General features: G+C 42.0%; 1 protein-coding gene across 1 annotated transcript in view; it reads left to right on the top strand.

The window, feature by feature from the left end:
• Nucleotides 1-25,480, top strand: part of ATP8B2 (ATPase phospholipid transporting 8B2) — a 57,245-nt gene that overhangs the window by 10,918 nt on the left and 20,847 nt on the right. Inside the window, exons 8-18 of the mRNA XM_054398323.1 lie at nucleotides 784-866; nucleotides 4,401-4,559; nucleotides 5,513-5,601; nucleotides 10,533-10,729; nucleotides 11,889-12,097; nucleotides 16,550-16,593; nucleotides 18,021-18,186; nucleotides 18,989-19,177; nucleotides 19,987-20,102; nucleotides 22,112-22,276; nucleotides 24,679-24,790. Of these exons, the coding sequence (XP_054254298.1) occupies nucleotides 784-866; nucleotides 4,401-4,559; nucleotides 5,513-5,601; nucleotides 10,533-10,729; nucleotides 11,889-12,097; nucleotides 16,550-16,593; nucleotides 18,021-18,186; nucleotides 18,989-19,177; nucleotides 19,987-20,102; nucleotides 22,112-22,276; nucleotides 24,679-24,790 (1,529 nt within the window). The remainder of the gene's footprint in view (nucleotides 1-783; nucleotides 867-4,400; nucleotides 4,560-5,512; nucleotides 5,602-10,532; nucleotides 10,730-11,888; nucleotides 12,098-16,549; nucleotides 16,594-18,020; nucleotides 18,187-18,988; nucleotides 19,178-19,986; nucleotides 20,103-22,111; nucleotides 22,277-24,678; nucleotides 24,791-25,480) is intronic.

Below are 25,480 nucleotides of genomic sequence, written 5' to 3'. Positions count from 1 at the left end.
TATCCTAGGTAATTGCCAGAAGCTTTCTCTTTCTTATGTCTCCCTTAGACAGATTATCTGGTTGAGTTAATCACAATGAATAGTTCCAGCAATCATCTCCTTAGGCGTACTACAGCATAATATTAATGCATGGCCACTTCAAAGGCTTCATTCCAGTACACAAATGACTACAAGTCAGAGGGCTGCAAGTAACTTGTATTAATTTGAATAAATTGGACTTGACCTCAACTTTGTGACCCAATTTGCATTACCTTTTATGCATTTTCTGGAGCTAGTGTCATCTAGCAGGACTAAGCAATACCAGACAGATCAAGACATTGTGTCTGTCCACAAATCCTATAGAGAGCCCTCTGGTCTTGCCCCGTTAGATCTCCATTGAAAATAAGCTGGTAGCTCCTGTGCAGGCAAGTCTTTCTTTGACAATGCATTTCACACCTGCCAGCTAGGTAGACCAGAAAGCAACTGGGGCTGATCCATAGCTCTCTTGTGTGTTCAGATACTTCAGGATGCAGTGTGGTATGAATGGCAGGAGAGACAGTGAGCTGCTCAGAGAGCCGTAATTCCTGGGCTTGCACTTTGTGGTGAAAATGAAAAGACAGACCCACATCACTCTCTTTGGTACCATGATACCATGTCAATGAAACTTCCAGCCAGCAGAAAAGCACTGGTGATGGCATGGTTCATAGAAGTCTAAAAAAGAAATCTGATCTCAAGAATAGAACAGAGCTTTCAGTTTACACATGATATTTGGTTCATGCTTTTATCTCATATTACTTGCTACAGTGAAACAAACCTGAAAGTGAAGCAGGCACTGACAGTCACTGCAGAGCTTGGAGAAGATCTTCAGAAACTGACAGAGTTCAACGGTGAGTCTACATGGAAAATCCGCTTTCCAGAGCATTTCCCCAAACACAAGGTGGACACAGTGTCTGAGAATCTTCCTTCTAGGCTGTCTCCTGCTCCCTGCCAGGAGTTCGCTGGTTGCAGCAACAGGAGAACACAATGGACGCATTGCATTCGGTGCAACAGTTATCAACAGCACACAGGACCTTCACTTGAAGGTCTTGGTGCTGTGCATGGCAATAACCTAAAACTGCACTGGTAGGAATTCTCCCTCTGGCTGCATATTTCTTTAGTGTTGAATCACAGAATGTTTTGAACTGGAAGGGAACTTAATAACCATCTAGTTCCAAGTCCCTCCAACATTTCTCTCCTCTCTTGATGCTACCATAAAGACTTCATTTTAAGATGTGGTTTATGGGCACCTGTATCAGCACTGTTTTTTATATCAGATAAATACAATACAATCAAATAGAATAGAATGGAGAACTGCACTATTTCAATTGGAAGGCACCTACAATAATTTTCTAGTCCCACTGCCTGACTACTTCAGGGCTGACCAAAATGAGAGTTTTATTAAGGGCATTGTCAAAACGCATCTCAAACACTGACAGGCTTGGGGCATCATCTACCTCTCTAGGAAGCCTGTTGCAGAGTTTGAGCTTTCTTTCAGTAAAAGAATGCTTCCTAAATCCAGTCTGAACCTCTCCCTGGCATGGCTTTGAGCTATTCCCACACATTCTGTTACTGGATACCAGGGAACACATAGCAGCACACACAGAGAATTGATCCAGACATATCAAAATCGGAATGCTCCATGCTCATACATCATCTGCCTACAAAGAGAGGATGGAGGAAAGACCAAGTGGTGTTACTCATAATCCTTAGTGCCCTGCTGGCTTAGATACAAGGGCAGGATTACGGGAAGAGTCAGTATGGAAAGGGGTGGAGTGATTGCTGCTGTCCTGGGAATGTCTCAAGGACTGCAGGCTCTCAGGAAATACTTTTAGATAAAGAGGGAAAATAGTTTTTAAAAGATTCACTTTGGAATAGCTATAACATTCTAGGACAAATGGTTGAGGATGTGGCAGAGAGCACAGTTGGGACTGTCTCTGGTACAGTCATCCAGAGGAAGGGGCTTTTCTTTTGTTTTCTGTATTAAGGTTTTATGAAATAATGGCTCATCTGAGTGTCAGCTCAGCACATCAGGATTTCTCTGAAATGGTGGCTGAGGTTTTGAGAAACATGTTTTATGGGTGCAGCTGGATGCTTTATGTTAATAGTCAGAGTGGCATGCTTTCATTATTTTCCTGAAGAGGCTGCAGTGTGTATCAGTTTGTAGCAAAATCTTGGTCTCAAATAATTTTTCAAGCATTTCTGTGTAATATTTATCCAAGGATACTGCATTCTTGAAATTGCATAGTTAAACAAAATGTTTCAAAATCTTTGGAAAATTACAACTTATTTTGTAAAATATTTGTTTGTCCTTTAAATTTCTATTTTAGTTATATTGTAAATAAAAGTGGCTTCTTTGCAATACATGAAATAAATAAATAAAATGTTTCCCAGGATTATTTATATTTGTCAGAGTACTGGGAAGAGTGCCTGGAATCAGACCCAACCTTGCATTTCCCCAGCAAACCTCTGTAGAACTATTTAAATATTTATGTAACTCTTTATCTAATTACTTCTTAAGACAGGAAGAGAGGAAAAGGTTGAGCAGCTAATACAGGCACTCAGTGGAATGCTTAATGTGAGTTATGATGTTTGTTGACATTGTGATGATTCAGATAAGGAAGATGCTTGCAAAACATTGGAATTCATTACTTGATTTGGGGAACTGGGAGACGACAAAGGAAGGAATACTTTTTGGTTACTTACTACTTATCACATGTAGACTTAGCAGTATATATTTTTTCAGGTGAAATGCATTCAGGTATCATCTTGCTGTTAATGGGAGGAGCACACAGGAGATGCCTTGCTGAGATATCTTCAGTTACAGAGTTACTGGGGTCAGTGCAGGTGTATTGGGGGAATCTCTAGAGCTTCTCATCTCTTTGCAATCAGTCAAATTTGGGTTACTCTAGTCTGATCTCAAGTCAGCTTATCAGTAACCCAAACTCAACAGCTTACTGGAAAGTCGACATGGATGCTGGCATGTGAGATACTCACATGAGTGAGCATTGTCCCACAGCTGGCATGAGGAGAGCCACAGTCTTCCTGGGTTTGGTTCACCAAAAGCTCATTGTGCTGTGTTTCAGCCTGCACTGCAGAGTCTCTGTTTATTTTGTGCTTTTCAAGGGGTTTCAAGAGCTGCAGTGAAACAGGTCTGTTTACTGCAGACTTCTAGAAATGATAGCAGTAAATTTCAGATTGTTCTTGGGTTAACTAGAAGAAAAAATAGAAGGTCAGCATAGTTGTTAGTAGGAGTTCTGATATCACATATGTGACAGAATTTCCTTATCACTTAATCTATCAAGTGAGATGATTTGCTTGCCACAGAGTAGAGTTTTTCTATGAAAAAAAACCTTCCATTTAAAATTCACGGTGTTGGAGAATACCACAAGTCTTAAAATTTTGCTTTCCTTCTGGATTTCTCTTGATTTTGTTTCCAATCTCTTGAACCTGGTCTGTTTTTTCTCAGAACAACTCAAAGAGCTGTATTCTCTGCAAATGTTAGTCCTTATGCAGGTATTTGCAGTCTCCAATCAAAATAACTTTAATGTTCCTGCTGGTTAGCTGAACAAACCGAACCCTTGAATTCCCTCTCAATACAGCACAATTTGGATTTTCCATTTATTTTCAATATATCCACAGGGCTTTGCTTTGAATCTTTAGATGTCAAGTGTAAATGTTGATTTAAACAACCATTTTTATACACATAGTTTTGTGTGAACATGTTTTATTATAAGAAATAAAGCATGGAAATAGAAACAGGCTCTCCAAATCACTTACAGGGTCAGCTGCATGGCCAAAGAAGGCAAGATTTGGGTTTTGTTTGTTTTTTTTTTTTTTCCCATTTGCCACTGGGATTTAAGTCATAAAACAGATGAAATTTTAAAACAATGAACAAAGACACCTCACTTAATTACTGCATTGCAACCTTCAGGCTATGATTTTTCTGACTTGTGCTTCTGCAGTTTTAAAGAAAATGGAACAGGAATTATTTGAGGTCAGCATTCTCAGGTAAAGTTACCCAGTGACATCCTACTACCACTGATTTTGCTGTGAAAGGATTAAAAGTATGTTGCTGGTTCAACACTTTGTCTCACCCACATAAAAGCTATGGAAGCTTTGTTTAGTACTCTAACAGTGTAAAACTGCCATGTTCAAAGAACAAGATAAATCCAAGTTCCTTGCATTATGGCGTGAATATGAGGAAACAGCCATATCACAAACCATCAGCAAATACAGAATACAAGATGGGAACAAAGAGGTCAGGACTGGACTGCAGCTACAGTGTGAAATACTCCCTGTCAAAGAAAGAGCTGGGAATAGAGTACTGACTGACATCTTTCTGGACCAAGGTTTTAATTTTTGTTTTTGCCTTCCTTTTGTAGGTGAAATAAAATGTGAGGCACCAAATAACAAACTGGACAAATTCACAGGAACTCTTACTCTTCGAGGAGAGAAGTATGCCCTGGACAATGAGAAGATGTTGCTGAGGGGTTGTACTATTAGGAACACAGAATGGTGCTTTGGGCTTGTTATTTATGCAGGTAGGTAGAAAAATTGACACGTGAATTACAGAGCACAGCAGCGCTAGCAAGGAAATACATCACACCCAGCCTGCACAAAGGAGCCAAGTATTTTCCTCTTTGGAAAATATATTTCTATCAGGAAGAAGAGCAAGAGCAAAACAATACATGAGATCCCTTAGCTTAGCTTTAGGATAGAAATTACACATATGGCAGGGAATTGCAATCTTAGCCTTTTTATAGTGGTCTATAAGAGAAAATTTGATCTAGATTACAACATCCAATTCCATCTTGATTAAATGTTTTAGTAAGCAGAAGTAGTCTTTTATTTCAGAAATGCATGCAACAGTGAGATAAGTCTTGATCAATCAGTAAAAAGAATACAAGAATTAAATCTGTTTAAGAATTAGGGATGAATTAAATCTACTTCTACTGGCCCACACGGGGCCAAATGGAGTCTTTCATCAGGCTTCCTCAAACATTTTTACTTTTAAGTATATTCAATTAAAAATTCCCTATAATTTCTGTGATTATAATAAATATTGAAATAGCAGAGTCATCAATAATATTATTGTAGGCCATTATATCTACTCTTTTTGTGAGCATAGACCTTCTATTGTTTCTATTCTACTGTAGACACGTGAGATGATGTATAATATGTCACCAATAACAGAGCAGTATCAGGTATTCTGTAAAAAGTGATTAAACATGAAAAGGAGGATTGACTGTTGAAAGAAACCAGGGTCAAAATCCAGATTTAATAGCTTTATGTGACTCTCTCCATATAATCTAAGGCAAGTGACTTAACCTTTTTGTGCCAAACTTTCCCACTAGTACTGTAAAGTGTATGCACCTGCCTTCAAGAAAGCTGTGATGGATATTTGTGCTGTCAAGGGCAGTGGGGCTTCAGAGAGAATCAGCTTTAAAACGGCTTAGCTTTAATACTAGAATTCAAGACTGTGTTTCATCTCCAGGGCCAGACACCAAACTGATGCAGAATAGTGGAAAGACAACTTTTAAACGGACTAGCATTGATCGGCTCATGAATGTCCTTGTGTTGCTGGTAAGTCTGATTACAGTACCTTCATTTATTCAGGTGTATTCATCATTTCCAGATTCTCCACCTCTTTGTCCGTACAAATGCTGGAATATCAGAAATGTCTAATGATAAAAACGAAAATCTTGTAATAATTTATTAGGGGCATGAGTTTTGCAGTGCCTCTGCCAGCCCATCTTGCAAAGCAAGGCCTTCAACAACATTCAGGATCCTTCTTCTGAGCTTTTCATTTGCTCTCCTCTCCCTTGCACTTTTTTTTTTTTTTTTTTGAGTATCACTTTGAAGCTTGCAAATACCTTTTTTCCCTAGTAATTTTGTCATTTTCTATTTAAACAAACATTACCATGTTTCTCCCTTCCAATTTTTTGGCATCTTTAATATCAGCATAGGACTTGGTAATTGAGTTTGTTAATTTACATGATGCCAGCTTCAGACTTAACACATTAGGGTAAAATGTGAGACACGGTCTCATTAATGCTCAGAAACTGGTGGGTTTAGCAGCTGGGAAATTTGAGAACACTAATCTGAAACTGGAAAACTGATGTGAGGGTTAAGCTTGTCAGTAGTCTTAACAAATGCAAAATACTTCCAAGCAAGGATAATGGTTCTTCTATGAACTCTTACAATATTTTACTGCTTAAGTTCAAAGCCACTGGAGGAAGGAAGAAATATACTCTTGATATGCTTTAGTCAGTCTTGCTTGAAGAAAAGGTCTTTAGTTTCAGGGTTTATTTTTCTTTTGGGTGCAAGTTTGTCATTCTTTTCCATGCATATTCAACAACCTTTGGTTTATGACACTAAGAAGATGTGGTGAGGACTTACTCTTCCCTCTTGCCCTTGCTCTCCAGCCCAGGCTGAGGCCAGGATCCATCCTCAGGCTCTGAGCAAGCCCTGGAGAAGGTGTTCAACAGCAGTCTGTCCATCACAGTCAGATTATCCTGAGCTCTCCCTGCCCTCCTTGGTTTCATGCCTCCATGGCACTGGGGTTTATTGCACAAAAATCTCCAGGAGGGCACCACTCTTCGACCTTATAATTTCATTCCTGTCCTCCTGCTTTTTCCTCAGGAGCAAAAAAGCTTTTTAGGTGGGCCTTGTGATGAGAGATGTTATTGAACAGAGGCAGTTGTGTTCCTGTGAAATTGAAATTGCATCAAAGCAGTGGTAATTAGCCCAGCTCCCAGAGCTGTCAAGTGAAAATCATGATCACCATCAGCAGCTTGTTTTCCTCAGTGGGGTTTTTTTTTTTTTTTTGTTAACACTTAAGAGGGCAGAAAAAAAACCTATTTGGGCCACTTACATTCAGATTTTTGCAAGCATTTGAAAAACTCCACATTTTTGTAGCTGTCATATTATGCTTTATCTGGAGAAGGATGAGCTGTGAGATAGAGCTCTGGGGAATCCATAAGGTACAGAAACAGGGAAGAGAAATACTGACTAGGGAACATGGAAGTTAGCATTCAATTAATATTTGCCAAATCTAATTTTACAAGTTAAGGGTCCCACCCAGTCTGTTTGGCCTCTCTGCATGAACACAAATGAGATGAGTTTACCTCTTGGCTTTGTTTTAATAAACTGAGCAAGTTGCAGCTGATTGCATCAGCCTCTGCCTGGGTTCTTTCATGCTGCTGGAGTCAAGGGTGTGTTTTTCTCTTTTGCACCCTTCTGGGGCACCTAACTTCTTGGTGTCTATGCTCTATCCTACTCTAAGCTCCAGGCTCTTTTCACACCCAAGGGGAGGTGGAACCAGATCCTTCCAGCTCACTGGGTAGTCGAAGATTAAGCATTATGAGTAAAAGAGGCAGTATATTGCTCTCTTGAATTTGGAAATACAAGGCAGCCACAGCTTCCCATAAATAGCACATTTTAAGCGTAATGAAACTTGTTCTGTGTTAACACTTGCAAAGCTGTTTAATTGTCCATAAAACTTCCAGGAAAAAGCAGTGCTTAAGCAGAGTTCACTGACAAATTCCAGGTTAAATATGGCTCTGGTGTGTCCCAACAAAGGTCAATTAGGAGTGATCCTTTCCAGATGGAAAGCATAGCTGTTTTTTCTTGTTTTGAAGTGTTTCTTGAGGATCTGAGAGAGATGTGAATGTTCCTCCAGCAGACACACCCATCAGCTCAAGGATGCTTTTTCCTCCAAAATGTGCTTTTTAGCAGGCTTGGGGGAACATGTTTTCAGAGAAACAGGGCTATCATCCTCATCTCTTAAGCAACTTACTGCTTCAAATCCTGGATCAGAAATTCAAGTTGCAATAAAGAAATTGAGACAGTTTGAATTCACAGTTTCCTTTTCACAATAAGAAATGTTTGTCAAAAGTCACCTTCTCTTTACAAAAATCCTCCTCAGTCCTGCAGAGGATCTTTTGCAGGTGCTGCAAGGGCAGGGTCCCAGGTTAGGAGAATGCTCCTTCAAGGAAGCCTCATGAGCAAACACAAGCCTGCAATCAGGTTATTTTCATATCCTTCTCTTGCAGAGCTGTGGCTAAGGTTACAACACTCTACAGAGTTGTTTCTCTGCACAGAAATTAATCTCCAGGGACACTGTTAGTGTCTTGGTCTTTTGCATTAGTCTCAAAGCAAACAGCATGCTAGTGAACGTGAATAATCATGATTATTGCGCTAGTGAATCTGTTAGGGGCGAAAGCTTTGGCATGCCAAATTCATCTAAAGTGAAGCATTCATAAAGCAAGTGCAGTCATAGACAAGAGCTGCTGTGTTGCAGAAAAGTTCAGCTGTGTGTGTTGCCCTGTGTGTATTTCTGCTGCTGAGTCACATACTGAATTTCCTACGTGGATTGTGATATTCTGCAAACTGACAGTTTTAACCTGTGGAGCAGTGAGGAATCATGCAGGGTACAGTGATAAGATAGAAGAGCTGGCTGGCTCCTCTAATTTCTTTTAAAACAGACATGGTCTGTAGAAAGAAGTAAATTCACTTATGTGACCAACAGAAATATCTACAAAAATAGACATCCTTGTCCATCTATGCCCATTGGTTTAGCAAAGGTTTGTGCCTCTCATATATCACTACGTCCTGACGATTATGACAGCACAAATTGAAGTCTGTGTTTACTGCTGGTCACAGAGGTTTAAAAACACTGCACCACATTCTTTACCAGCAAGCAATGCTGTCCCCATTTCACAAGTGAAGTAATTTATTTGGCTTCTTATGATTAAACAGAAAAGCTGCTTCTGAGGTGGCAAATAAATGTGTCTCCTGAAGCTCAGCCCAGCACCTTTATTTACTGCAGTCCCCTTTTAGCAGCTTCTTTGTGTGAAAACTCAGGTTGGTTGGATGCAAACTTTTCACCACGTGATTCAAATCACTCCCTTAAACTATCCTTCTTTCTCTCATGGATTACCTCAGTAATGCAAATACCAGCTTTACCAGCAATGTTCTATGTTTGTCTTTCAATTATTGTTTTTTAAAAAGGTTGATTAAAGGTTTAATGTGATTATTGCTGGGTGGCATTATAAAAATGGTCCAGCATAATGATTGTACTTGCAAAAGATGGTTTTTAATTGCTGTGTTGTGCAGCCTTTCATTAGGAAGCTGCAGCTTTTTCATTAGGATGTTTGTTGGTCTAAGTTAAATATTTGGAGAAGTTAAATATTTGAACTATTTTTATTATTATTTATCCAGGAAGGATGACAAGCTAACTTCATTTTATGTTTCCAACAATCACCATTTCTACCTTTCAAATACTGGAATTATGTTAACAGATTTCAGTATGATGGAGTTTCTCAGTTTTCAAAGTCTTGCTAAAACCCAACCTTACTTGTTAAGAGAAATTTTCAGCCTGTGTCTGTAAGTTTTCATCTTTAAATTACCTGGACCAGCTAGATAGAAAGTGGCTCTCATTGGCAGATAGAGCCACACAGTGATCCTTGTCATAGAAAATAATGTCTTTTCCATCTGCTCCCTTCTGCATTCTTTCTCCTTCATTCTTGGAGGACTATTTGTTGAACAGGTCTGCCTTTTCCACACTTGTTTATGAGTTTACTGTTTTCTTTTCTTGATACTTTCTATGACTGTTAGATATTCACAGTTCTGTAATTCCTGGCTATTATTTAATAACTTCTGCTAACTTCCTTTCTTCCTTCTCTTCTTGTATGCTTCCAAATTACTGTATTGATATGTTCTTGTCTTTTTTTAATCAAATATAATTTATGAGTTACATATTGGGTTTGTATCTATTCAATGGTGTTCCTGAGCAAGTCCCAGAGTTCACTAAGATGTCCCACTTTGAAATTCTCTTCCCAGTTGCTCTTCCCATGTCTTCAGGATATAGGCTTCTCTAAAGTCCATGGATACACTTCACTAGTTAGGGTTGCTTTCTGTTTGCTCAAAGGAAATGTAATCAGATGGTGATAGCAGGTACCAAGGCAACCATTAGTACTGAGTCAGTGATTAACTCTCCTTTAACCATCAGAATGATACCCAGTGTGGAATTCCAGCCTGCACAGTGCTGCGTTTTCTGTGGTACAAACCATCTTCAGTAGTTTCTTCAGAAATGGTGAGGAAAATTGTGGTATGTCCATCAAATGGGCAGAAAAGGTCTTCCAGGCAGTTTTTACTCCCAAGGTTAAAGGTAAATGTTTGAGAACCTGTGGCTCAACTCACCTCTAATAAGATCTGATGTTTTGCAGCCAGCTGCCTTTAAGCACTCTGGTTTGGGCATCTGCCTGGGACTAAATCTGCAGCTGTCTGAAGTCTTGTGATTCTTGTGTCAGTTTGTGTAATTTTGTCTTTGATGTAAAAGTATCATCACTTTGCTGGTTTCCCTCCTTTGCCCCTAGGAACATTTTTCCCCTCTGATTCAGGCTGTCCAACCCACTGTCATTAGGGTCTTCTGATTTCCCTGCATGTGCCAAATTCCTTATTTCTAAGATGCAAAATTTTTCCTTTTTTTTCCCTTTTTTTTTTCTTTCCAGATCTTTGTATTTTTAGCACTGATGTGTCTTATCCTAGCCATTGGCAATGGCATTTGGGAGTATGATAAGGGCTATTATTTCCAAGTCTATCTGCCCTGGGCAGAAGGTGTCCACTCCGCCTCCTACTCTGGCTTTCTCATGTTCTGGTCATATGTGATCATTCTGAACACGGTGGTGCCAATTTCACTGTATGTCAGGTACGTGACAGAATCTCCTTCCATGTTTCATCTTAGCAGAGATTTAGCTTTTGCCTTAGTTTGGAGCAACATTTTCCCTAGGTCATAATTGCACCCCCATTGTGGATGATCACACAATCACCACAATACCTTTCTTACTTCTGCTGCCTTTGGAGGCCTTCATCAGGGTTAGAGCAAGGACAAGTGTGAGCCCTTGTAGAGGGGAGCATGACTTTGCAGTTAAAGGGAAAGCATAGGTGTATGATGCTATAGGAGTAAGGCTGGAAACTTGCTATTGTTAGCACCTTGTTCTCTCTCATTTGCACTGCCCATCATATCAAGTGAATGAGATGGCTGCAGGGCTCGTGTGCAGAGTGGACTGCAAGGTAAGTAGGTGTAACCAGGTTGAGGATTCATAGTACTTAGTGGTATAGGAACAGAGCAAATGTCACCACCTCCAGAGAACATAGTCTTCTGCTGGTTATTGTAGTTGGCAAACAGAGGTAATGACCAGACAATATGCCTGTGACACTTGCAAAACTTGGAGGCTGAAGTATGGACTGAGCAGGCCTGCACAGCCTATGATTGCACCTAACTCTTCAGGCAGCTTTGCTACTGAGGCTCTCTTATGTGTTGGTAAATATGAGGAGTTAATCCCATTCCCATTCAGTATGTCACATGAGCAGCAAAGTGGGAATTCATGTCATTTGGGAGCTGATACAGCTCTTTGGTTGTGCTGAATTAGACCATGACTTGCTGCTTGTTGGACTCTGGGTTGTTTGAGCCATGGCCGTGCTCATACCCTGGCATCAGGCTCAGCCCAGCCCAGAGCCCAGCTGGAAACTATTCCCATTCAGGAGTACCACTCCTGAAACAGCACCAAGTGAAACCCACTGCCTCTGCCTTGCTTTCAGTCTGAAAACTTCTGAAACTTTTCAGATAGATTTATAAAATGTTAGTTTATAAGTAAAAGGAGAAGGATTTGCTATAAACCTAGCATTGTTTCAGAGGGACCTCCTTCAGCATTGCTTACTACAGGCCGTTTAAGTACAACCTGATGAGTATGCCCTGTCATTACCTTCAAAGTTGACTTCTATTTGCAGTCTTTAATGGTGGTGCTGAAGATAAAGATCTTGTCCCTTAAACTAATGAACATCACCTTTGCTTTCTGTTTCACCAGTGTAGAGATTATACGCTTGGGTAACAGTTTCTACATTGACTGGGACCGCAAAATGTATTATCCACCAAATGATACCCCAGCTCAGGCTCGTACAACTACACTCAATGAAGAGCTGGGGCAGATCAGGTACATCTTCTCAGACAAAACAGGAACTCTCACTCAGAACATCATGTGTTTCAACAAGTGCTCCATCAATGGCAAATCCTATGGTATGTTCTCTGCCTTATTCTCTGAGTTTTATTCCATTATATTCCTCTTAGTTCACGGAGATTAAATGTGATCTCCAGAAAATAGTGTCTTGCAGAAGCTGCAGTGGCAAGTGCATCATTTGCATATCATAGCATAATTTTCCTGCCCCTTGTTTCCCATTTTTGCTATCCTTTAACATTCCCTTTTCTTCCCCAGTGTCATCCCAAACAAAAAACCTGCACCTCATTTCTTTTTCCTTGTTGATCCCATTTTGCTACATCTGTACTCAGAGTTCTGGGGTTTTGTTTGTTGTTTTTATTTTTGTTTAGGATTTTTGTTTGTTTTTTTTTCTTCGATGGTTGGGGTTTGCTTGCTTGTTTGTTTGTTTTTCTGATATCACTACCTAGGTAATCTCAGTTTTTTAAGATATTATTAACATGGTTACCTAGGTATTGCTAACCCTGCAAAACATAGCACATAACTCACACAACTGCTTATGAAACCTGCCTCAGGAGGTTATCTGCAAATTTGGCTAGCCTCTCACATTTTTGTGCCTCCCATTCATGTCATGAGCAGTGATTTTCCACATCCTGTTGAGGCAGCTGAACCTTTGGTCAGCCCCTAGTCAATGGATTGATCATTTGTCTTTACTCCTGACATACTTCACCTACCACAGGAGAGAAAAATATACAGAAAAACATTGAGAAATAAAAGTTGTTAGCTCAACTATTGACTTAAAAGGCTCATTTGTTGTATGACCCTGGGGCAGTTTTCTTCACACTGCTCAAGAGGTGCTAATAGTTCAGAGACTGACCAATTGATTAACATCACTAAGTTCCCTCAAGAAACTAGCCAATGCTTATTCACCAGTTTGCTGATCGCAAAACTGGGAGGCTTGGCTGATACTCCTGAAGGCTGAGCGGCCACTCGGTGAGACCTGGACAGACTGGAGAGCTGGGCAGAGAGGAACCTAATGAGGTTCAACAAGGATAAGTGCAGAGTCCTGCACCATTCATTTACCTGGACCCGAGTAAAGCCTTCGACACTGTCCCACACCACATCCTGGTCTCCAAACTGGTGACACATGGATTTGATGGGTGGACCACGAGATGGATAAAGAACTGGCTTGATGGCCTCACCCAAAGAGTGGCTGTCAATGGCTCCATGTCCCAGTGGAGGCCAGTGACAAGTGGAGTCCCTCAGGGATCAGTCCTGGGACCAGTCTTGTTCAACATCTTTGTTGGTGCCATGGACAGTGGCATTGAGTGCACCCTCAGCAAGTCTGCTGATGACACCAAGCTGTGTGATGCAGCAGACACGCTGGAGGGAAGGGATGGCATCCAGAGGGACCTTGACAGGCTGGAGAGGTGGGCACAAGCCACCCTCATGAGGTTCAACAAGACCAAGTGCAGGGTCCTGCATCTGGGTAGAGGCAATCTCAAGCACAAATCCAGGCTGGGCAGTGACTGGCTGGAAAGCAGCCCTGAGGAGAGGGACTTGGGGGTGCTGGTGGACAAGAAGCTCAACATGAGCTGTCAGTGTGCACTTGCAGCCCAGAAAGCCAACCAGATCCTGGGCTGCATCAAGAGAAGTATGGCCAGCAGGTCAAGGGAGGTGATTCTCCCCCTCTACTCAGCTCTGGTGAGACCCCACCTGGAGTACTGCATCCAGTTCTGGAGCCCCTATTACAAGAGGGATATGGACATGCTGGAACGTGTCCAGAGGAGGGCCACCAGGATGATCAGAGGGCTGGAGCACCTCTCCTATGAGGACAGACTGAAAGAGTTGGGGCTGTTCAGTCTGGAGAAGAGAAGGCTCCGAGGTGACCTTCTTGTGGCCTTCCAGTATCTGAAGGGGACCTACCAGAAAGCTGGGGAGGGACTTTTTAGGCTATCAGGTAGTGATAGGACTAGGGGGAATGGAATAAAGCTGGAAGTGGGGAGATGCAGGCTGGATGTGAGGAAGAAGTTCTTCCCCATGAGAGTGGTGAGAGCCTGGAATGGGTTGTCCAGGGAGGTGGTTGAGGCCCCATCTCTGGAGGTGTTTAAGGCCAGGCTGGATGAGGCTCTGGCCAGCCTGATCTAGTGTGAGGTGTCCCTGCCCATGGCAGGGGGGTTGGAACTAGATGATCCTTGTGGTCCCTTCCAACCCTGACTGATTCTGTGATTCTATTATCTGGGAAGGAATAATAAACTGCACCAGTACAGGTTAGGAGGTGATCTGATAGAGAGCAGCCCCGTGGAGAAGGACCTGGGAGTCCTGGTGGACAACAATTTATCCATGTGACAGCAATGTGCTCTTGTGACCAAGAGGGCAAATGGCATCCTAGGGTGCATTAAGAGGAGTGTGTCCAGCAGACGGAGGGAGGTTCTCCCTTCTACTCTGCCCTAGTCAGGTCCCACCTGGAATCAATATTCAGCATCCAGTTCTGGGCTCCCCAGTTCAAGAGGGACAGGGATCTACTCAAGAGAGTCCAACAGAGTGCTACCAGGAAGATTAAGGGACTGGAGCACTGCCTTATGAGGAGAGGCTGAGAGCCCTGGGGCTTTTTAGTCTGGAGAAGAGAAGACTGAGAGGGGATCTAATAAATGTATATGAATACATGAGAGCTAGGTGTCAAGAAGGAAGGGACAGGCTCTGTGGATTTATTTCTGTGAATATAAACTACAGCACAGGATGTTCCACCTCAACAGGAGGAATAACTTCTTTACTGTAAGGGTTACAGAGCACTGGAGCAGGCTCCCCAGAGAGGTTGTGAAGTCTCCTCTGGAGAATTTCAAGACCCATCTGGATGTGTTCCTATGTGGCCTCTGCTAGATTATATGGTCCTGCTCTGGCAGGGAGATTGAACTCAAAGATCTCCAGAGGTCCCTTCCAACCCCTAACATCCTGTGATCCTGTGACCTACTAATGGACTAGGGTGTCTTTGTTTTTTATGGGTTTTTTTTGTTTGTTTTTTTTTTTTTTTTTTTTTTAGTGCTATTAGCTGGATTAATAAAAGAAGTTATTTCCTCCTATAAATCTTGTTTTGTATATATTTGGAGACCTCTATACTACTTTGCTAGCCAATGTTAGTACTGCTAAACAGTTTGAAAAATATTCAGTCTGTTCATTCCTGTGTCCCTGTGGCTGTCACCACTAACAGATAGAGAATATAGGTTCCAGAAATGAATGAGAAATATACAGAAAGAAGGTTGGCAGTCTATTGCTTATGGTTTTCTAAATTATTAGCTTCTTCTTAGGAATGTCATTCTTTGGATTTGCTGCTCAGGAGCACTTTGGAAAGCCATGCCAGAGAGGATGAATTAGTTCTGAAGCCAGGGAAGGTACTGCTCAGGCTTACACTTCCCATTAGGAAGGAAGTGTCCAAAACCTTCATGGTTGTGGTTTCCCAGGTTTCAAACGGTGTGCAGTTCTCAAGAAAGATCACAGTATCACAGTATCACAGTATATCAGAGGTCGGAAGGGACCTCAAGAGATCATCAGGTCCAACCCCTGTGCCAAAGCAGGATCACCTAGGATAGTCTGCACAGGAATGCATCCAGGTGGGTTTTGAAAGTCTCTAGAGCAGGAAACTCCTCAACCCCCCTGGGAAGTCTGTTCCAGGGCTCTGTCACCCTCACAGTAAAGAAATTTCTCCTCATGTTGAGATGAAATCTTCTATGTTCTAGTTTGAACCCATTATTACTTGTCCTACCACTGTGTACCACCAAAAAGAGCCTCAGATGACTTCTGGAGTTTTTTTTGTACCCTTGGGGCTTTTGTGAAGGAGTACCAGTCACTAAACTTTGTTGACAGATGAGGTTGCTTGTGCAGGTATGGATCTATTATTCATATAGTTCACCATATTTAATCTTATTTCAAGAAAGTGCTAAATCTGGCTGGGCTGGGCACAATCTAGACCTTCGAAGTGTTTTGTTTCTTCCAGACAGAAGTTTCAATATTTCCTGGAAATGAGATATCTTCCATTTCTGTGATCAGATCGTCAGTTCAGGGAAAATTAGCACCAGCATTGTTACCCAGACGTGGGAAGAATAGGTTTTGCCTACTCCTTTCCTGTGGTTGTTCAGGGACTGTTGTAAACTCAATACAATCCAGGAGCTGGATTTGGTCTTGTGAAGGTACAAAAGAAATTATTCCCTGAAAGCACCTGCTTCTCCTACATACCACTATATCTTTTCTGGGTTCAGCTTGAGCTGAGTTTTCCTTCCCCAAATGTCAGTCACTTTTTACAGTAACTGCTTTGTGTTTCAGGAGTCTGCCAGTCTCTGGATTTTGTCGTGGATTAACACAGAAATTGATTGATATGAACCATCAGTCTACAGTGCCCATGTTACAATATTTTTCCTTACTGAAGCTTTTTAACTAGATACCAACTTCAAAAGGCCTTAACCCATTTTTATGATAGAAAATGTCAGAGACTTCACCTACCTGGAGTTTGAGACTATAACCTCAGTCTTTCTTGCTTGCAGGTGATGTGTATGATATGTCTGGGCAAAGGATAGAAATAAATGAGGTAAGTACACAAGTGCTGTGAGGATCTGTACTTTCAGTGAATCTGTCTGCCTAAGTGCTAGTCGACACAACCCAATCAGGCATAGCTGCTCTTCCTGACTCTGCAAAAGCTGATATTCTTGATCCTGACAACAGGGAAGTGTGCTCTTGTGGATCTCAGGGGATTGTCAGAGTTGCATTCTCTTCCAGTAAGCCTGATTTAAACCTATGAGTTGAGTAGCCTGAGTGGCCACTGTTCACTCAGTTTCACATGCTTCCTAGGACATACACAGATTCTCTTGAATACTTGGCCATTGAAGTTTGTTGGAAACTTGGATAACCATGCATTTTATTATCCTTCACCATTAAGGGAATCAGTAAGTTCAGCTAACATTGATAAAATGGTTACCTTTCAATTCCACTAATGTCTGGACAGTGTAAAAATGTCTGAAAGTGTAAAAATGTCTGCCAGTGACTTCCCCTTTTCTGTAGCCTTTTCTTGCCAGCACAAACCCATATGTTTTGGATTTCTAGAATGTCTGAAGACTGCATGCAGTAATCCAAGTAACAAACAGCAAGATGATGATGAAAATCCCACTCTTTGTTTCAGTGATTCATTTCTAGGCTGTTTAAAACTTAAATTGCCCACTGAAACTGGCTATTTGTGATGAGTGCTGTACCTCCACATTGCCCTCACTCAGGCAGCAAAATGCAAAGTACTGACTTGGTGGAGACACATGCTGGTGTCCTGCCAACCAGCTGCCAGGCAGCTCCTCCTACCCCTGGCTTTGTGGCCATTTCTCCAGTACATTCCCCTCTACTTGTCACTCCTTGTTTATAGACAAAATGGGAAGTGTCTGTGGAGTTGAAACTTTAAATCACTTATCTATCATCTCTTCTCCTTAGGATCTTTTTTCTTGCTTCTGGGGAATAGGGTGGAGAATGCAGCTTTTTTTTTTTTTGATTGTTTTAAATTAGGCTTCCACATTCTTTATCACAGATAACCATTGACATCACAAGCATGGTTTAACGGTGAACTTGCAAGTGCTAGATTAATAGTTTGACTTAATGATCCTAAAGGTCATTTACAAGCTAAATGATTCTATGACACCTTCAAGCAGGCACACATTGAAGGTATGCATTCTTTACTGTAGAAATCCTTTGGCAGAGATCTTGTAGGGAGCATTTGCTGTCATACAGAGTGGCATCCTTAGCTAATCAGGTTCTCCACCTGAGTGCTGCTCTGAAAGGCACCTCAAGTGTCTGTCCTCTCCTGTGATTCAGTAGCTTTAATGATCTCCCACTTACTCAGACTCATCAGTCTCTGACATAGACAGCCACGCAGGAGAGTGCCCTTTGTAAATGTAAGGAAGAGAGAGGGTCTGTGATGGGCAGGCATTGCTGTACATACGAGAGCTCCACAAATAACACCAAGCTTTATTTTTGCAGAACACAGAAAAGGTTGATTTCTCATACAACCCATTAGCTGACCCGAAGTTTGCCTTCTATGACCATAGCCTGGTTGAAGCTGTGAAGCTAGGCGATGTCCCAACGCACAGGTTCTTCCGGCTGCTCTCACTCTGCCACACAGTGATGCCAGAAGAGAAGAAGGAAGGTGAGGACTCTTGAAAGCACCAACCAGACTGAGTGGTTATGTTTTCTCTGCACCACAGCATGTCTTCTCTCCACAAAGGCTGTTATTGTTCCTCTTGCCTTCCTGATGATATTCTGTAATATCTGTAATATGTGACTACACATAAATCAGTGTCTTTGGAGATGCCATATGGGAAGAAAAAGGACCAAAGCCTCCATTCCCAGTGTGGTGGAGCTGACAATGCTGCAAACATGACAAATCTAAAGTGTGGAAACTGCAGGTGCCACAGCTTCCCTGCAGTGGCAAATGGTTTGCCCCACTCCTTCTCTACTCTGTACCAAGTTTTATAAAGCAGAGTATACAGCACCTTTCCATTGGATGCTTATTATCTCCACTCATCCAATGTCCCACAGATATTGGTTCAGCCTCCTCAGATTCCAGATATAGTGAAAACTATGCTTTAAAGTCTAGAGCCATAAAATGAAACATAGAAGGTGAAAATACTGGTATAAAAAATACGTGAAGTTGTAACTAGAAGTGGTTAAATGCACCAGAAGTTGTTCTCTTAGTGAAAAATGTCTGAACTGCAAAGAGAGTGATAAGAGACTCCAAAAGAGTTTAGGAGGTCTCTTGTATTGGCCTGGGGGTTGGGCTGATGGGACTTGATAAACATTTGTATACATAAGGTGCATTTTGGTGCTCCACATCTGGGTACGGACACAGATATATTATCTCTGAATTTGTATTCCTTAAGACTCAGAAACAAGGCAGCAGACACACTGGTGTTTGTTTGTTTGGTTTGGTTGGTTTTTTTGCATGTCAGGTAACTTGGTGTATCAGGCCCAATCTCCTGATGAGGGAGCCCTTGTGACTGCTGCCAGAAACTTTGGGTTTGTGTTCCGGGCTCGCACACCAGAGACCATCACAGTCATGGAAATGGGAGAAACAAAAATCTACAAACTCCTGGCTATTCTGGATTTCAACAATGTTCGCAAGAGAATGTCTGTTATTGGTATGTTCACTTCATTCCCTTCTTTCCTCCCTTTTTAGGCACTCAACTTGGTCCTCCTTCTGCTGTGTTGCCTTTTACAGAGAAATCCTTTGCAAGGCTTTCTGAGTAACATTCACCTCCAAGCACTTGAGATGGGCTGCCTTGACTTTTCAACAGGGCAGCAACAGTCCTAGATAAATACTTAGGCAGGTGTAAGAACCTCTTAATAACACAATGATGGAGCAGGCCCTTGGAGACACTAAGGTTTTTACATGTATTGCTTACCTCATGACAATGCAAAAAAGGTCTTCCTTCTTATCAGCTTTAAAATTATCAGTGAAATCTCAGAAAGTGGGAAAGGAGAAAGCAAGGACAAGCAGAGAAGCCCACTTTCCCAAAAAGAAAGTAAAGAAGTTAGTCAAGAAACCTCATGTAACCTTTATTAACCCTCCAATATCCTCAGATATTTCAGGGAATGGAGCATCACAACTGTAGCAAGAGAATGGTAGCACCTTTGTTGGTAGGAGCAATAAGAGCAGGACCAGTTCCCTAAAAAACAATTTGCTCTTGACTGTTGAATGCAGATGTCCTGCCTGAAATGCTGCCTGTAGGAACCACATAGTCAATAGAGCATCTGCTCAGAACAGTATAGCCTCAATAGTTGCATTATCTTCTTTTCTAAGCAAAGGTTGTCTTGATTCTTGGGAGTTTGCCAAAACTTGATGGATTTCAGACACCTCTAAAACACTTTCTTTGGTTTTATGGAAGTGTTATGAATCCCAAGTGCCTCTATCTGGGATTTGCAACATTTCACTTCCTCTTCCTCATAGTGCGGAGTCCAGAAGGTGACTTGACTCTATATTGCAAGGGGGCTGACACTATTCTTTATGAACTGCTTCATTCATCCTGTGACTCTCTCAAAGAGGAGACCACAGAACACCTGAATGTAAGTATTTTCTTCTGCATTTGATATTTTCCTTTAATTCCAGGTACAGAAATGTACTTTGCACTAAGGCAAACCCCCAGATTTCGGAAACACCACCTAAACAACATTTTAAAAATTATGGAGTGAAAAGGGAAACTAATTTATAAAGCCTTGGATTTCAAATCAATTGCCTAAGCATGGGCAGCAGATGCCATTTGGACTTCTCCAGAACATCTGGACATGGATCGCAAATACAATGCAGAACATTCAGAAGACATGTATTCCTCTTGAATAGGAGCTAGAAGCCATGCAGAATAGGTGAAACACATAAAATTGCATCATGCATCTGTGTTTTGGCAACTAAATTCCATTCAAGTTTGTTGTTTCTCTACAACACATGGACCCACGACATTCGGGCATGCTTTGGATCAGAAAAACTCAGGTGTTCAGTAAAAGGCCACAGAGACATTTATCTGTTTGAATACAACTAAGATCTGTAGTTATTGAGATTCAGGGATTCTCATTTAGATGGGACCAAACAGGTGCTCCGATATCCTCTTTATCAATGCAGACTGGGAGATAAGTTGATAGAAAGCAGCCCTGTGGAAAAGGACTTGCGGTTGCTGATGGACAAGAAGCTGGACATCAGCAGGCAGTGTGTGTTTGCAGCCCAGAAGACCAACCAGATCCTGGGTTACATCAAAAGAAGCATTGTCAGCAGATTCAGAGAGGTGATTTTACCACTTTACTCTGGTGAGACCTCACCTGGAGTGTGACATCCAACTCTGGAGCCCTCAATACAGGAAGGACACGGACCTGATGGAGAGGGTCCAGAGGAGGGCCACAAAAATGATCAGGGAATTGGAGCCACCTCTGCCACAAGGACAGGCTGAAGAACCTAGGGTTGTTCAGTCTGGAAAAGAGGAGGCTCTGGAGAGACCTAGTGGCAGCCTTCCAGTACCTGAAGGGGGCCTACAGGAAGGATGGAGAGAGACTGTTTACAAAGGCCCGCAGTGATAGGATGAGAGGCAATGGCTTCAAACTAGAGAAGAGGAGATTTAGATTGGAGGTTGGGAACAAGTTCTTTACCATGAGGGTGGTGGAATTCTGGAACAGATTGCTCAGGGAGGTGGTTGGGGCCCCATCCCTGGAGATATTCAACAGGGCTCTGGGCAGCCTGATAGTTGAGGATGCCCCTCTCTACTACGGAGTGGGTTGGACTGGATGACCTTTGGAGGTCCCTTACAACCCAGACCATTCTATCATTCTTCTTTCACATCATCTATGGGTATCAAGGAAAATGCATCACTCAAATTTGTGGCCTTTTACAATGCTAATAGTATGTACTGGGAGGTGGTTATTCACATAAGGCCATATTTGGGTCAGTATTTACTCCACTTTGTGATGCCAAAAGCTGCTGGTACAGTGCAGAGTTTGAGATAAAGTTCTGCCAGAGGAGTTGTGCAATAGCAAAATCATCTCTGCTCACTGCCTGGAGGAGTCAGAGAAAACTGCTGGCAAAGGAAAGGGCAGAGCAGAGCTGTGGATGTGGCCTGTTGCTGATGCACCTTTGCTTCAAGCCTGGACCCCAGTTTCGCAAATGCATCTCTGTTACTTTACCAAGTACTGAGCTGCATACCATCATTCATAACCTGAATCAGGACCCTAAAAATGTTGAGTCCAGGTCCAAAATCCAAGGCTGTATTCACTGTTCATATAGGTCTCACTATTCTGAACTTTTTGTTGAGAAGTATGAGCCTATGAAAAAATTGCCTGGTCAATACAGAGCTTTGAGCCAGAAAGTAGGAAAGCCCTTTTGAATTTGTTCTTTGTAAAGACCATGGGTGACAATGATAAAGTGGTCTGGGAGCAGTTTTTAATCAAGGTTTGTGGTCTAAGATGTGACCTTTTCCTCTGCAGGCTTTAGCCAAGAAGATTTTGTAGATAGGCTTTTGCTTTCTGAGGGTACTTTGTAAGCCCAAATGGGCAGACTGTCCTTTGACCTGTTCTGCCTCACCACTGTCTCACAGGAGTTTGCTGGTGAAGGTCTGAGGACACTTGTGGTGGCCTACAAAAACTTGGATGAAGACTACTTTCAGGACTGGATTAGGCGTCACCATGAAGCAAGCACTGCCTTGGAAGGACGGGAAGATAAATTGTCAGAGTTGTATGAAGAGATTGAAAAAGACCTAATGGTTGGTGTTTCAGGGAATCTGGGCCAAGCTCTGGGGGAGGCAGAGAGGATTGTGGTTCGTCAATAAACAGCTCAGTATGACTTCAGTAAACATTGCTCTGCAAACAGCTCAGTGGGTTGTGTGACAGGAGCGGTTAAGAATATGGCAGTCCTGGGTTTTCACTGGCACCCCCGTCAGGAGCCCATAACTCGGGTGTCAGCCACCAGTACAGGGGAATGGTTTTATTTTAACTCATGTGGGTGTCAGAGTGGCTTTCTTGTGCTGAAGTTACATACCAGAGCCTGAGGGAGATGACGTGGACACAAATATTTCAGAGCTATCTTTTGTATGTGCAAATGGCTGATTTATTTATTTTCCTGCCTTTGAAATTGCAGGCAGTGAACAATCCCCAGAGCCTCTCCATTTCAGAATGTCTTCTTTGTTCTTCTAGCCTTGGGCATGATGATGGGGAGGATGGCTATGAACATGTCTATGTCAATTTGACATAGGTCTAAGCTGTGACCTTCAAGTCATTGTTCTCTGCCTGAATGTTGTTACAGCTTTTTGAATGCTCTGAGGGGTCTGTCCGTGTTTTAGAGACATGAATAATGAATGAAAATGATGTACGGCATCTGAGGGGAGGCAATTCAGCTTTTGTACTCACAGCAGTGCTTTCGTAAAATCTTGGGAATTCTGGGATTTCCAGGGAGCTGCATCATTGCTCCTGGGAGAAGAAAGTGTGAGCCAAGGAGACTCATGCTCAACATTGCATGGTCCATGAGAAAGAGACTACTGCCCTTCTAGGTCTCAAAAGAGTAGTGGAAAATGCTGATTCTCTAGTCCAAATGCTCTGTAGGTCATGTCCAAAGTAGGGAGGACATTGAGGTTTAGGAGGTTAAGGACCAGTTGCTTTGCAAGAAAGGGTTAGAAGTTCATGGTCTGAGCAGAGAAAAGTCATGGGCTCACAGCAGGAAGATGTGTCACTCCGAAGAAAACATTGTCTACACCAGACCCTTCCCTGTACTCTGTACAGTAGAGACTTTCTGAAGGTGCTGTGGGAAGAACAGAGAATGGGTGCAGGAGAGCTTGGATTGTGACAGAGAATGGGTGTGACAACCAGAGTCATCAAGGAAGTACATGAATCTTGTGGAAGTGTAAAGGACTGCCAATATCACAACCTGGATGATGAGCAAGAGCAGAAATCCCTCTGTGTGGTAGGGTCCTGCTAGGCACCTTTAGAACAAGTAAGGATGTAAGGACACAAGAGGATCAAACATGGTTAGTTTCAGAGAATAGTAGTAAAAGTACTATTTATCATGGATTAAACTAAAAACTAAGGAAGATCCACAGTCAGGAAGTCATCGTGACTGTCTCTTCAGCTGCTATTACACCAGGTCATGGGCAGAGAGGCAAAAGCCTGGCCATAATACTATTGCACCTTTCTAGAGCTCCAGGAAGACAATGGCTATGGGGAGTGTAAGCCCTTGTTCTCTCTTCCGGGGCACATTTGACATCAGTGTCCACATTTGGGCTTCCAGCTCAGAATCAGGCTGCCAGGGATGAGTAGATGTTCCCAGGAGGTGGCTTTGTATGCCTCGAGCATTTAAACTCTTGCTAACTGGAGCATCAGATCCTGCTGTAAATTGTGAATTGTGCTGTTTTGAGGACTCTATTGAGCAGTTCTGTTAGAGGTGTTGTCTACAATGATAACACTCAGAGTTGATGAATGATGAACATCCTAGGAAGCCAAAATGCATCTTGGGCTTAAAAGCAAACTCTTAATTTAGTCACCCAACAGCAAGAGGTAGGTGGTAGCAGATGCCATCTAAACCTGAGTTACCAGTGAAACCTTCATGTCCATTTGAGAATAGGTTAAAGGCACCAGGTATCTCCAATATGTAGAAAAAGAAATAACTTTAAAATAATCAAGCATCCTGAGCAGTGTCTTATTTAGCTGTGTGACAGTGAGGAGCAGGGGTGAGGATAGCTCTGTTACGGGCTGGACAAGATGTTTTAGCAGTTACAAGACGGCTGCAGTACAACATCACTTGGAGCAAGCTTCACAGTAGAGGATGCATACAGAGGTTTGGGCACAGATCCACAGATGTCTTTGTCCCTCAGTTAAAGCTCTGTCTGCTGTGAAGAGGACATGTGGAAGAACATGGATATATAAGTGTGCAAACATGTTGGCAAAGAATTTAATGCATAACCTAGATTACTCTGAGCCTGGGGGATTAGAGACTAGAACATCTGCAGGATCAGGGCTCTGCTCTGTACAGCACATTTGCTGAGGAAGAATGAAAATCAGTATAACATTGCTCCAGGATTTAATTTGTGTTTGCCTGAGTAATTAACTGGAGGTTTAATGATTTTTCCTTTGCTAGCAATGGAAAGACCTTACCAGTTCCTTATTTTCTGTTAAGCTACTAGGTGCCACAGCAATTGAGGACAAGTTACAAGATGGAGTCCCACAGACAATTGAGACTCTTGCCAAAGCCAACATTAAGATATGGGTTCTCACTGGAGACAAGCAAGGTAAAAGGACTAACAGCTTTGGATATTTATCTTCTTTCCCACTGATGGGATGGTTCTGCTAGGACAACATTCTTTCTCCTTTGAAAACTGCACAGAAAACGAACCTAGAAGGTTTTCCTTCATTGCCAGCTAGACAAAACTCAGCTGTATGGAATTAGAATAGATAACTGTAGCTACTGACTGTTCTTAACTCCCGTCCTGAGACTAGAGTGAAGCCAGCATTCTTTGCCTTTGGAGAGGTGACACTGAGAATCCCATAATCCTTGTTATATGCTGGAAAATGTTGTCACTTTAGTATAGTTGTCCATCTCGGTAAAGGAGGTGAAAAAAATCTTGTCCTGCCTTCCAGGAATTTTAATGCTAATGAGGATATTTGATATGCTTCAACCTGGTCCTGGAATTAATGATCCAGAATAGAAACTGAGGCTTTTGAAGAAAGCGCTAAATTGAAAAGAACAGTAAATAGATTCCATATTTTGCAGAAATAGTAACTTCACTGGAACAATGATGTTTCTAGCAGGTTGAAAGTGTTTGCAAATAATTTAATCCATGAAATTAGCAGAGAATTTTTGGGAAACATGGAAGATTTCATTTTGTTATGTTCCAAATGTAATGGTTTTGCTTAGAAAATACCGAAGCACCTTTTTTTCTCCCCAGAATTTGTGAGCAAATGTCTTGATGTTCTTCTCC

This window comes from Indicator indicator, assembly GCF_027791375.1.
Source record: "Indicator indicator isolate 239-I01 chromosome Z unlocalized genomic scaffold, UM_Iind_1.1 iindZ_random_scaffold_45, whole genome shotgun sequence".
In the NCBI taxonomy this organism is placed as follows: Eukaryota; Metazoa; Chordata; class Aves; order Piciformes; family Indicatoridae; genus Indicator; species Indicator indicator.
This window is presented reverse-complemented; position numbering and strand designations above follow the sequence as displayed.